The sequence below is a fragment of the Pangasianodon hypophthalmus genome, chromosome 7, assembly GCF_027358585.1.
Source record: "Pangasianodon hypophthalmus isolate fPanHyp1 chromosome 7, fPanHyp1.pri, whole genome shotgun sequence".
Classification (NCBI taxonomy): domain Eukaryota; kingdom Metazoa; phylum Chordata; class Actinopteri; order Siluriformes; family Pangasiidae; genus Pangasianodon; species Pangasianodon hypophthalmus.
In genome coordinates, this window is record NC_069716.1 from 27881491 (window position 1) to 27895396 (window position 13906).

Below are 13906 nucleotides of genomic sequence, written 5' to 3' on the forward strand. Positions count from 1 at the left end.
AAATAAATGTGTTTGTTTATGCAGAAAGCAGAAATGAGTCACAAGCCAAATAATGACATTTGTAAAAATTGAAAATAAAAAGCTTTGTGCTGAATTTAGTGTACTTCCTGTAAATGTCTCTGATATTTTCTGCTGAATAAATGAATGAATGAATGAATAGCTTTTACAAGTGAAAATAACATGCTTTAAGCTGAATTTTATATGAATGTGAATGTCTTATGGTATTTTATGTGGAAAGAATGAAGGAAGAAAGAAAGACAGAAAGAAAAAAAGAAAGAAAGCTTTGAAAATGAACAAATAAAGTGCTTTAGCTGGAATTTAGTACTTGATGTGCATGTCTGTGATATTTTCTGCTGAATGAATGAATGAATGAATGAATGAATGAAAGCAAGCAAGCAAGAAAGAAAGAAAGAAAGAAAGAAAGAAAGAAAGAGTGCTTAAGAATAAATTTCGTATACAGCAGGTGAAAAAATACATAAATGAATAGATAGATAAATAAGTAGATAAATCAATAGACAGACAGACAGACAGACAGATAGATAGATAGATAGATAGATAGACGGACAGATAGATAGATAGATAGACAGACAGATAGATAGATAGATAGATAGATCAGTAAGTCAATAGATAAATGTCTGTATCTTTGTGTAGAAAGGGGAAATGAGCACCAACCCAAACCATGACATGTTATGTATTTTATGCTACTTACAGAATTTATTCCTTTTAATTTCAGTTTTAATTCCAGGACATTAATGAAATGAAGCCCTGAAGTCTGAGGCTTTAAGTCACTACAATGAACAATGGGTTGACACTGGAGGTCCCTCCCCCTCCCCCTCACGCTCACGCTCATTCTCGCCTGTGATTGGTGGTTGAAATGCGACGGTGAGTTCCTATTGGCTGAGAGTTGCGCATTGAGAAATAGCGGAAGTGTCCTTGCTTAACAATGAGATGAGCAGGAGAGGGGCAGGAAAGAGAGGGGGCAAAAAGTGAAAGATCTGCCCCAATCCCACACTGGACTTTTCACCAAACTGATCTCTTCGACTAAGATTATTATTATTATTTTTTTTTTGGGAAAACTTATTTTATTAATCAGCTCCACTTGACTTTACATGACCATGGAAATCGAGAAGGAAGTAAAAAAGGTGAGTTTGTTCCGTGATCAGAGGTTATACAGCTTTATATTACTTCTGTATAAGAGGTCACGTGCTAATCCACACATCACAGCACTAAGGAGTGTGTTAGAGTTTGTTAAAATTAGGAATTTAGTGCAGTTTTGGTGGTTTGGGAAGCGACCCGAGTCATGTGGCAACGCCCTGAAGGTAGCAGGTCTGATCTGAGAAATCCTAGACCACAAGCAAGACTTTAATTAATGCACAAAACTTCAAAACAAACAAACAAACAATCAAACCAATCAAACTTGTTTAGTAATTTTCCATTTGGTTTAGTATGAACTGGAATACAGTCATAAGAGTTTATTATTTAATTATTTAAAAAAACAAATCCTCAGTCTTTAGATTTTTTTTCTTTGCATGTCATAAAAAATGTCAGTTTTCTAAATATCACATATTAAAAAGTCAAGAGATTGTGAATGTGTAGGAATATCGTAAGTAAAAAAACATGATAAAACATTATACCTGAAATAAAAAAAAAAAAATCATTCAGTTTAAATAAAAACTGTTAACAATGTGGTGTAAAATGTTTAATGTTGATTACCAAAATTATAGAAATGATCATTCATTCATTCATTCATTCATTCATTCATTCATCTTCAGTAAGCGCTTTATGCCGGTCAGGGTCGAGGTGGATCCGGAGTCTATCCCGGGAAAACCGGGCACAAAGCGTTTGAATTCACGCCGGATGGAACGCCAGTCCATCACAGGACAACGCAGATACACACATTCTCACACTCATCGACACCTAGGGGTGATTTAGCATGGGCGATCCACATACCTGCATGTTTTTGGACAGTGGGAGGAAACCGGAGAACCCGGAGCAAACACACACACACACACACACACACAGGAGGAGAACTCTGTACAGACAGCAGCCGGGAACTCTGGAGCTGTGAGGCGGCAACGCTACTGACTGCTCACCCACCATGCCACCCAGAAAATATCGTCTTCGCAAAATAAAATGAGTAATGTGACTTGTTGACGTACAAAAATTATGCAGTTTTGGTATAAGAGGAATTGTTTTATTCCTCTTATACCACAGCAATTTGCCAACGATTAAGTTGTTTATTAAAAAAAAGAAAGACATTAAGACGAGTTCATTCTTCTTATTGCTTATGTTATAGCAGCTATAAACAATCGTTCCTTCACCAGCCTCTCTTTTTTCCTCTCTCTTGAATTTAATAAGACGGAAAACACACAGCTTTTAATGTTACCGAGGAAAAACCTCTCCCGAAATCTTGCTGACACTGGAGACTCCTTCCACAAATGTTAAATAAACATCTCCTTACAAAAAAAAACTTCACCAAATCAGTTAACAATTATACGTATAAATCTGTTCATATGAAGCGTTCTCTGTACACGTCTCTATGGAAATGATAACATATTAGCACGAGTGCATTAATATAAACCTGTGATTTTTAGCTGCACTACTGTCAGAGCTGCTGTTTTAGAAAAGTAATCAACACCTTCTGACCAATCAGAATCCAGAATTCCTCAGTACTGTGGTGTAGTCTTGTTTAAGGTTGAAAAAACTCACTTCTGAGGAGATTTGAAACAAAAAGTGGAAGCATGTTTGGGGGCGTGGCTTCATAGAAAAAGCTGACGAGGATTTCAGAACTACTTATTTCTATAACTAACCTTCATTTAACTTCTACCAAAATTTCTAACTACACTTTTGACTAGCCTGCAGCTCACTGTTTTCTCTAAATGATCAAACTGCAAATCAAATAATCCCATTATATACTGATTAATAGCAGTAGACAGCGTTCTTTTTTCCCTTTAGTGCTCAGTAAGTTTTATTCACCATGTAATTGTTTATAGACTCATAATTACTTGACTACTGACTATAAATCTGAGCTGGGTATAGCATGGAGCTATTTAATGTAAGATCTTCGATGATGTCACTGCTTTCTGTATGTGGAAAATGGAAAAGTCTGTGAAGAGCCGGAGAAAAAAACTCACTGACAGCTATTTACTTTAAGACACTCTGACTAATGTGAGGGCTTTCAGGAGAGTGTGTAAGGTTGACAGTGTGTGTGATTTACCACACAGTAGTGCAGTCTAGATTTGGAAACCATGTCATGCTCACTAAACCTCTCAGAGATGCAGTATATAAAACAGTGCACTCCAATGAGTCATGATGTAGAATATTGTTCTATACTGAAATTTGTCTAGTAGACAGAGAGAGCAGAGAGAAGGTTGGTGTAATGTTTGTTTTTTGCCCTCAGATGATTTCAGGGACTAGTGTAGAATCTGATTTAACAGTAAATATGATTTCAGTTTGCGAGGATTGAAATACACGAGCCTCATTTACAAATCTTTTAGTAAAGTTTTGTTGTAAATCTTTTTGTAGGCCAAAAAAGTCCTGCCAGATTTACACAAGCTTAGCTGAACTTCATGGCTCTTTCTCATTTCACCACACCCACAAATCCCATAAAAGGCAAAGCTCACAGCGAGCTGAAAACAACAAATTGGCGACTAAATAGTAAACGAGCGTCTCCTAAATGAGGTGTGCGCTAAATCTTCCAGTAGTGCAGCTCAGCCACTGCAGCGTGTCAGCTACCATAGACACACACTAACCCCTCCTCCTTTTATAGGGTGCCATTACTTTTGTCCTCGTCGAAAAGCTAGTTTTATTCGTCTTAATTTATGGATTAATATGAAATGACTGAGTCTCGCAAAAATACATAAGCGATTTAAACTTGACAGCGTAATCCTTATATGAAATGGCAGTAACCCATTGGCCATTAATGAGTCTCCTAACATGTAAAATTACACAAACTCAGAAGCGAAATGTAGCATATGAACATTTTTCCCAACTAACTGGATAATAATAATCATAATTTCCAAATAAATTCGTTCATTTCCAGCGTGATAAATGCGGCTCACTGTTAATAACAGGGTTAGGAGTATAACTGTTAGTTAGAACCTGGACTTAAAGCCAGGTGTTTGGTTAATTCCTCCAGGATTTTGGGTTCCTTCATGTTTGAGAAGTAAAGACATCTGCTGTGAAAGCAGCAGGAGGGTGTTTGAGCCCTCTAGGCTTTCTGCACATCTTCAAATACATGGCCTTATATAGGCATGGCCATGTCGGGACAGCTCGGTACGCAGGCTGTGAGTGATCTGTGCTCAAAATGAATAAAAAGAAAGGGGGGGCGGGGCGGGGGGGGTGTTTGGCAGAAGTGCAAATGACTAAAATATCAAACAGCATTAGAGCAGAACATGATATCATGGCATAAGTATGTAAATGAAGACTCTGTGTGTAGAGGTGGAGATAAAAACAAGTTTTTGTTGGACAAGAACTAATCCAAGTGTGAGTTTTTTTTTTTTCGTAGATCTCGTTGGAGAAAAGTATGGACATTTAATTATCAAAATAGTAGAAATAAGACAATTGCCTTCTAACCAATCTATATTCAATTAGTATAGAATAAAACACTCATTTACTTGTATTTATTAATGAACTAGACATCATGCTTTTTATCCATTTATAGGTACATTTACTGTTGTGGAATGTCCGTGAAATGTCCTTGAAAGAAATTATTACTTACGTTATAGCAGCTATAAAGCAGTAGCAGTCATTCCCTCACCAGTTTGTCTTTTTTCTCTCTCTTGAAGTTACTAAGCCAAACACGCAGCCTGTCATTTTACTGAGTAACCACAAAAACCTCGTCAACACCTCGGAAAACGTCAAGTTTTCCAGCTTTACCCCTGACACTGGAGACTCCTTCCATAAATGTTAAATAAATAACTCCTTACAAAAAACTTCACCCAAAAAACAATTACTCAGATTTTGTAACCCAATTATGTGGCGCGTCCATTGTAGAATTTGCTGGAAATGAGCTGTTACTATAGAAACGATAACATATTAGAATGAACATCTGTGATTTGCAGCTGTACTACTGTCAGAAATTTAGTCGCCACCTTCTGACCAATCAGAATTGAGAATTCAACAGCGCTGTAGTATAAATGACTTTATGATAAAAGCCTTTCTCTTTCTGATCAATTCATTGTCTCGATTTCCACTAGATTTGCCCCAAATCCAAACAACAACTGCTTTCCAAGGATTTGAAGTGTTTAATGCTGAATTTATGTCTAACGCTAAGCGACTGTTTCTGCAGATGACCCTGGGCCATGAGATTGGAGCCGGAGCACCGTGTCTGAAATGCAAGGACAAGTGCGAGGGCTTTGATCTTCACTTCTGGAGGTTTGTATACAACTCCAAACTTGTAACAGGATTTGTCTATTTAACTGGAACTACGAAGCACTTCTTTTGGTCGATCTGGATAAAGCCGTCTGCCATAAATGTAATGAGACACTGCTGCTTGTGTTTTTCTAGTAGTGGAGCAGATTCCAGATTCCAGTTTGGCCGTATAGTCGGTGAAACTGTGGTCAAACGTTGGTCTCATTTTGGTTTCCAATGTAAAATTCAACCTTTTGACAGTATTGAGAAAATTCATCATCCTTATTCATCATTTCAACAGAAAGATCTGCCGCAACTGCAAGTGCGGGTTAGAGGATCATGACGTGCAGCTGCAGATGGAAGAGAACCAGAAGGTGGGGCGGCTTTTCGAAGACACCAAGTACACGAGCCTCATGGCCAAGCTGAAGAGAGACGGAGTGCCTTCGTACCAAGGCAGCCAGCTCACCATAACCATCAGCACGCCTGCTATTGGTTCTGCGGTACCTGTTCCAGTGGCTGGTACTGCGGGTATAGTGAGTCCTGCCTATTCCCAAGGTGTCCCCGGCCACGGCGCCCCCTCTGTCCCCGGCCACGGCGCCCCCTCTGTCCCCGGCCACGACGCCCCCTCGGTCCCCGGCCACGGCGCCCCCTCGGTCCCCGGCCAGGGTGCTCCATCTGCTGCAGGCCAAGGTTTCCCCTCTGTGCCCGGCGCCTCCTTTGCTGCAGGTCAAGGTATCCCTTCCGCTGCCCCTGTTGCTGCTGCTGTCACTCCTCCTGCCGTGGCAGCCAAAAAAAATGTGGTCAAAGCTGTCACCTACGAGTGGGCTCCTCCAGGGGTTGATCAGAACTTGGTAAGGATTCCAGCACAACTGTGTTTGGTTTTATTACATGCTTTCATCATGTAGATCTATGTAAATTTGAAGGAGCGGAGCATTTTGTTGCATGACAACATGACAAGCAGCTGACCCCACCTCCTCTACTGAAACTGTGTAGGCCAGTGAAAGTTGTGGGTCAGTGGTTAAGGTTCTGGGTTACTGATCAAAAGGTTGGGGGTTCAGCACTGCCAAGCTGCCACTATTGGGCCCTTGAGCATGGTCTTTAACTCTCTCTGCTCCAGGGGTGCCGTATCATGGCTGACCCCAACTTCTTTAGGCTGGTTGTTTTTTTTTTTTTTTTTTTTACATTATTTAATCTTTCGTATACATTGTTATATGCTACTCATTCCCCATTCTCTCTTCTTTGTTCCTCTTTCCTTAATGATCTTATTTCTGCTCTAGGCTCTGCGTTACATGGAGCTGCTGCCACCGGAGCGGCGGCCCATAGCAGGCACTCAGGGAGCTGATTATCGCAAGAAGCAGATGGCCAAACAGCTACCAGAGCATGACCAGGACCCGGAGCGCTGCCACGAGCTCTCACCCGCTGAGGTCAAACAAATGCAGCAGTATGTGCGCAAGTACAAGGACGAGGCTCTGGGCATCGGAGACCTGACCCTCCCGGAGGAGCTCGGCTCTCACGCAGGACCCCTTCAGAGCCCTGGCACCGGAGGCAAGCCTGGAGCGCCAGGGGACCAGGGCACGGCCGCCGTGGGGAAGGTCGGGATCCCGGGGGCAGTAGGGGCTGTAAGCGGGGCCGGTCCTGCTGGTAACTACGTAAGTGCTTCATCTGTAACCTACAACATGAGAAACATGCGACACAGAGGCTGGATTTGAGTTCTATAATTTAAATTCATTTAAATTAGACAGATTTGAGCAGTTTTGGAAAATTTAGCCATTATAAAAATAGCCACAGACATATGTATATTTTTAAGACATGATAGACAGAACTTTTGTTTATTTAACTTGAAAACTGATTTCTGTATCTTCCATTAATCACTTCTGTAAATCAAATCAAACCCTTATCCATTATTAATAATTAGGATTTCATTTAAACAGTAATTTGCTCATAGTGATCTTAGATGAACTCAGATTGTAGTTTCAGTTCTGGATTAAGTTCTGGATGAAGTGGTTCAGATTTCCAGAATGGTAGCTACTGTATGAGATGGATTGCAGAAAGTGAGAGTTCCCTGCAGAACATTTTGCTAACGGAAGGATCAGGTTACGGTGCTGATTAAAGGTTAAAGTTTTAAACTCAAATTTCAAATGAAAACCAAATGTGGATAAACAAAAGAACTCTAATCTCTGTTTAATATTATTTGATTTATAACAAAGCTTAATCATCTACATCTGACTGTCAAATTCAGATAAACTGAAACAGCTGTGTTTAAAAGAACACAGTTTGTAAGTAATTAAAAACCGCTCTCTGATTTTCCCATGAGAACATCCCTGCACGTCGAGTCAATGTTTCAGAGAAACATCTTCAGTTAAACCTTCGACTTAACAAGCCAAAATAAATTCACTGACTTGTACTGTCTATATTTCCACACTGTTTTAATGTGAACGTCTTATAAAACGCTTAAATGTTAATCATTTAGAGAGTTATACTGTAAATGCATGTTAGAACTATTATGACTAGAAAATGTAGTCTTTGCATTAGTAGAAGATAGATTTAATTGAAAAATGATGAAGCGGTTGCTTAAGCTTACAGTTGCTGTAGCTTGCTTTCGCTCTCTTTGCTGCTATACTTTTATTTTCTCCTCATTCCTAATTTTTATTTCTTAATTTTATTTTTTTTGGTGGATGTAGAGGATAGCAGAAGGCACTACCTCTTTCTCACCACCAGATGGAGCCATGTAATGGTATATTTTCTAACCTTCCGCTCATCTGTGCTGGTGGATTGAGTTCTCGCTGATTTCCACTGAGTTCCAGATGAACCCTGGGAGTGGGATTAAAAAAACAAAATGGTGGAATAAGTTCCTACAAACACAGATGCTCTTAAATTAAACCTTATAGGCCTATCATTTGTTGGGCGTCAACAAATGAGTATTTGAATGATTGATTAATCTATTGAATAATTTTTCGAATAATCGATCATATTTAAAATGTATGAAATACCAGAAATATTTATTTACAAAAAATATCCTTTCAGCATAGAATACAAACACAGAACTAATACAGAACTCTTAACTAGGCTTAATTAAATAAGAGGTCACTAACTTTATGCTAATAAAACATTACTGACATTTATCACATTCTGTTTTCATTTTATAAAATGATGGCATATAAAAGAGAGAGGGATCTGGGGTTCATGGTATTCTTGTTTTTTTTTTTTTTTTCAAACCAGCCTTGACTTGATTTCTCCACATCTCTCTATTTTTATCGTATCCCATTAAGCTAAACTCAGTTCACATGTTCTGAATTGGTATCTGAAGTTCAAGTCATTGCTCTCTTCACAGACAGGTGGATTCAACAGTGAGTCAAATATTTGTCACAAGAGTGTATAGTTTTTCTAAATCGATGCGAGTGTCCCAGCGATTAATGAGTGTCTGGATTCGTTTAGAAATTCTCCCAGTTGTGTGTGCAGCCACTGATTCACTATCTGTCACACTTCTTCATCTGACCAGAAGGTCTTTTCACCCAACACCTCCTATTATTTTCTTCAGCTTCTCTGTTAGGGGTTGCTATGGCAGATCGTTGATCTGCATATTTGATTTGGCAAAGTGTTTGCACCAGGTTCCCAGCACTCTCCAATTTCTGGAGAGCTCTGTCTGGGATCGGTTCCCTGGCCGGGGATCGAACCCGAGCCGTGGTGGTGAGAGCGCCGTGGCCTAACCACTAGTCCTCCAGGGACCTCCTATAATAGTCCAAAAACATGACAATCACTTGGCGTGAGCTCTGGTGAGTACGGCGGATGTGGCAGGTGCTCAGATTGCAGGTCCTTGATAAGACACCAGCTGTTTTGACCTGATTGTGTGTCGTAGATGATTCCCGAGGAGATCAGAATACGTTTCTCTAATTTATGTCGTGCTTTTAAACTTTTCATTTGACTCACCCTCATACATTCCCACAGAATCACAGTGCTACACATCAGACGTGAAGATAAGTAACATGGTGACAGAGAGTTCAATAAATCAATAAATACAGAATATAAACATTACAGTAAACACTAAACACTCATGTGTATATATACATATATTTATCAGGAGATCAGTTCTGCCCTGATGCCACTGTGTTGCTGTTGCTCTGAAACCTTGAATAGATTCAATTCCCACATCCCGAGCTTATATCCGTTGTCTCCTCAGGCGTGTCATCACTGTCAGCGTGTCATGAACCGTGGCGACCCGGCTGTTTACGCAGAACGCGCCGGCTACGACAAGCTGTGGCACCCGGGATGCTTCGTCTGCTGCACCTGCAACGAGCTGCTGGTGGATATGATCTACTTCTGGAAGAAGGGCAAGCTGTACTGCGGCCGGCATTACGGAGACAGCGAGAAGCCCCGATGTGCCGGCTGTGATGAGGTGAGAGAGGGAGAGAGAGGGAGAGAGAGGGAGGAGGAGGAGGAGGGTGTGTAAAATGGTGTGTAACCTGAGAAACATGAACTGATCCTAATTTGATGGCATAGCGGTATGATGATGTAGTGTGATTAAATAAAATTCTTATTATTTTACATAAATAATATCAGGGTGGGTGATATGATGATATAATATCAATATCGTGACTTTCCTGAGGCATTGTGATATTTTTTTTTTTATTAAATTTTTAAATGTTTTTTAAATCAAGTACAATTTACAGATTTATAGTTTTTTTCTTTTTTCAGTGTTAATTATTTAAGTATTTATTTTGTCTAATATAAAATTCTTTTTAAATATAAAAATGAGAGATAAATAAATTTTTTTGTAACTATGAAATTTTTCAAATTTTTCACTTTTTTTTTGGACTTTTTGAGTTAATCTGTTCATTTATTTTGCGTGAGTCGTGGCCTGCTCTAGTGGCCTGTTTCAGGTTTTTGTTTTAAAGTTTCTCCGTGACCTTGTCTGTGTGTTTCAGCTCATCTTCAGCAACGAGTACACTCAGGCTGAGGGACAGAACTGGCACCTGAAGCACTTCTGCTGTTTTGACTGTGACTGTGTCCTGGCTGGAGAAACCTACGTCATGGAGAACGACAAGCCGGTGTGCCAACCCTGCTACATGAAGAACCACGCTGTGGTAAAGAACTCATACACTCACTCACTCACGCTCACACACACACACACACACACACACACACACACACACACACACACACATACACACACAGTCTAGTTGTTTCTTTCTGGTTTCTAGCTCACTATTACACTGATTTGCATCTCCTACCTCCCTGTGTGCGTGTGTGCGCGTTTGTGCGCGTGTGTGTGCGTGTGTGTGCGTGTGTGTGCGTGTGTGTGCGTGCGTGTGTGCGTGTGTGCGTGTGTGCGTGTGTGCGTGTGTGCGTGTGTGTGTTTGCGTACTGATATTTGACTACCATTCATGACATATTTCACTTGCAAATAGTACTGGTCTCTTTATGTGCTTTGCGACTTTATTTCATTTATTCCTAATGAATGTGACTTTTAGAATACAAACAATTAGATGTAGATATAAAAAAACCACATAATTTTGGTTTCTTCATTCACCTTCAGTAAGCGCTTCACCCTGATCAGGGTTACGGTGGATCTGAGGCCTACAGCTGGGCGATACGATAATCATATGACATCGATATCGTGATCCAATATCAATTTTCTGAGTTGTTAATGAAAATATGTAAAATATTCATTTTTATACAGATTTTTTTATTCCTCTTTTTTCCAGTGTTACAAAAATATATATTTATCATGAAAATGTCTTCGATGATCACGATATGATATTTTTGTCATATCGCCCACCTTCATTCCGGAGTTTATCCCGGGAACGCTGGGCATGAGGCGGAAACGAACACCGGACAGGATGCTGGTCCATCGCAGAGCATCACACACACATTTACACACACACACTCCTTCACACTGTGGAGCAATTTAAAGTAGCCAGTCGCATGTTTTTGGGCAGTGGGAGGAAACCGGAGAACCTGGAGGAAACTCAGAATCGAGATCTAAATTGAAATCCATAATAAAATCTGATAGACATTTGGGAAGTGCAATGATATGGACAGGAAACGCGATTATTTCATATCAAACACCTTGGAGAACACAGGGAAGACTTTGACTTCCTCTTGTGTTTTTGCTTCTTTGTTTTTAAAGGTTCTCTTCCTAAATATCGTATCATCATGACGTTATATCCACCACTGGTGGGTTTAGAATTAATTGTTAAAATAAGGAATAAAACACTACATGTTGTTCTGTTATAGGAAAATAATCAACAACGAGGCGGTGTGATGAAGTGGAGTTGCTGTTACCTCCCAGAAGTTGGTTATTTTCCTATAACAGCATGTCCTGAAGTGTTTATGCAACAGCAGTTTGCTAATGATTACATTTTTTATTTATTAATGAACGACATGTCTTACTTTTATCCATTTATAGTTACGTTTAATGTTGTGGAACATCCGCAAAACGAATGATCACTTATGTTATAGCAGTTATAAACAGTCGTTCCCTTCCCTCTTTTTTCTCTCTCTCTCTTGAGTTAATAAGACAAAAAAAAAAAAACACAGCTTATCATGTTAAAGAGAAACCACAAAGAGTAAATACGTCTGTGCTGAAGATGTCACGCTGGAGACTCCTTCCATAAATGCTAACGAATCTACGGAGTGTCCGCCGTACAAGTCCCTGTGAATGAGCTGTTGCTATAGAAACGATATCGTGAACGTGCAAAGTTACAGAAAACGAATCATCACCTTCTGACCAATCAGAATGCAGAATGCAGAATTCAGCAGCTCTGTGTTGTAAACCGTGTGTGTCTGTGTGTGTGTGTTTGCAGCACTGCACGTTGTGTAAGAAGCCGATCGAGCCCGAGGCGCAGCGCGTGTCCTACGGCGAGCACCACTGGCACGCCGAGCCTCAGTGTTTTCAGTGCTTGGGCTGCTCCAAGTGCCTGGTGGGTCAGCGCTTCATGGCCCTGCAGGGGAAACTGCTCTGCTCCGTCGAGTGCAAGAAGAAGGTCATGGCGTCTTAGAGAACGACTCCAGAGCTGCACGACCAAGTCCTCACTTCATAACCACTCCGTTTATAACCACTGGCTTCCCCTTTAACTATGTTTCAGGTTGTTTTCAGCAAGCACTTCTTCTTCTTCTTCTTCTTGTTTTTTCTTCTTTCTTTTAGTTCTACATTGAATAAGAACGTTAATATTCACACAAGTTCTTCAAAGCCATGCACGGTTTTGCATACGGCAGCCTGCAGGTAGGCAGCGATACAGTAAATGTAAATCAGCTGACAGAGACAGATCGCCTTCTGTAACAGCCCGAGTCTCCGCCCACACACTGTACAACACACGTCTCCGTCCTGCTGCTGTCTTACGACCCAACCCAGTATTACACCAATTCTAAACCTTCCAGACTTTTTACGATGACTAAAATCGCACTTTATTTCGATTTTTTTTCACTGTCCTGGCTTTGTAATATAATAAATAACTTGCAAAAGAAATTGTGGGATTGGTCTTGCTTCTTGCCATCTGATCTTCCTTTTAAAAAAAAAAAAAAAAAAGTATCTAACTAGCCTAGCTTGTTCTCTGGGATTAGCTTGATTATTCTCAGTAATGCGGATGACATAAAGACCAGTGAGTGTAACTCTGGTGACGAGGAGGTTGTTCGACTTCTCTGTAGCTTTGCAAGCAGAAAATCGAGAGAATTTGAGCTGCGTGTGCGACTCGACTGAATGCGTCTGCGACTCGACTGAATGCGTCTGCGGTTAAAGTGAAATGTCACATCACGTAGTGGCGAACGACCCAAAAATACACACGCTGTTCTTTTGGCAATGAAATATTTTCCATTCAACATGTCGTTAATCTTGTATTCGTTCGCTAACAAGGCTAAATAAGGCTAACAAGACACATTGTCCTCCATGTTGTTGTTCTTTTTTATGGTTTGCTCCCAACCTGATTGATTGGGAGGTAAAAAAAAATAAATAAATAAAAAAAATTCAATTTCACACATTGTCAGACTCTTAAAAAAGGGTTCCTTGAATTTGTATAGCCTTCAAAATGGCGCGTGTTTTAAACCTTTTTAGAAAGGAGTATATTTTGTTGCGAGGTTCCCCATAGACCCTTTAAGGATTGGCATAGAAGGACAAAGTACAGAACTTTAAAAGGCACCAGATGGCACTTTTCTCCGTACAAAACAGTGGAATTTTTTTGGTTACACACTAGCAGTGTAACTTCACACACACTTTGCATCTTCATGTAATGTTCAGGACTCTTCAAATGGGTTCTTCGTAGGTTTATTGGATGGTTCCAGATGGTTCTATGTGGGAAACCTCATGATATTTGGTCTGCAGCCGTGGTACGTGCTGCAGGGTCGGTTCTAGCTGGTCTTTTTCTTTCTCTTTCATTGGAAAAGAGAAGCATGCACCCCATCATCAGGCACTCATGGAAAAACGCAAGCACGGTATGTTGTGTTTTGACATGAATGTGGAAACCCGCACAATTCAAGGAAGCCCGCTTCTTATGAGCTCCTATTGTTTTTTAGTGGCAGCCGGCTGAAGAGTGTGACGCCATTTCCTGTCACCTTACCTCTC

At 40.3% G+C, this 13906-nt stretch overlaps 1 protein-coding gene across 1 annotated transcript; it reads left to right on the forward strand.

Annotated features, from left to right (window-relative positions):
* Positions 1 to 917: 917 nt before the first annotated feature.
* Positions 918 to 12817, forward strand: tes (testis derived transcript (3 LIM domains)). The gene is made up of 7 exons (XM_026946657.3): positions 918 to 1142; positions 5291 to 5376; positions 5654 to 6203; positions 6630 to 7001; positions 9530 to 9745; positions 10275 to 10433; positions 12156 to 12817. Exons 1-7 carry the CDS (start codon positions 1110 to 1112, stop codon positions 12348 to 12350), a joined length of 1611 nt encoding a protein of 536 aa, XP_026802458.3. The 5' UTR covers positions 918 to 1109; the 3' UTR covers positions 12351 to 12817.
* The last annotated feature ends 1089 nt before the right edge of the window (positions 12818 to 13906 follow it).

Bases quoted from the DNA above. Each gene is read 5' to 3' on its own strand.
- tes (XM_026946657.3), top strand. From the start codon at position 1,110: ATGACCATGGAAATCGAGAAGGAAGTAAAAAAG. The intron at 9,746-10,274 runs GTGAGAGAGGGA...TGTGTGTTTCAG, and splicing joins GATGTGCCGGCTGTGATGAG to CTCATCTTCAGCAACGAGTA. The intron at 10,434-12,155 runs GTAAAGAACTCA...GTGTGTTTGCAG, and splicing joins ACATGAAGAACCACGCTGTG to CACTGCACGTTGTGTAAGAA.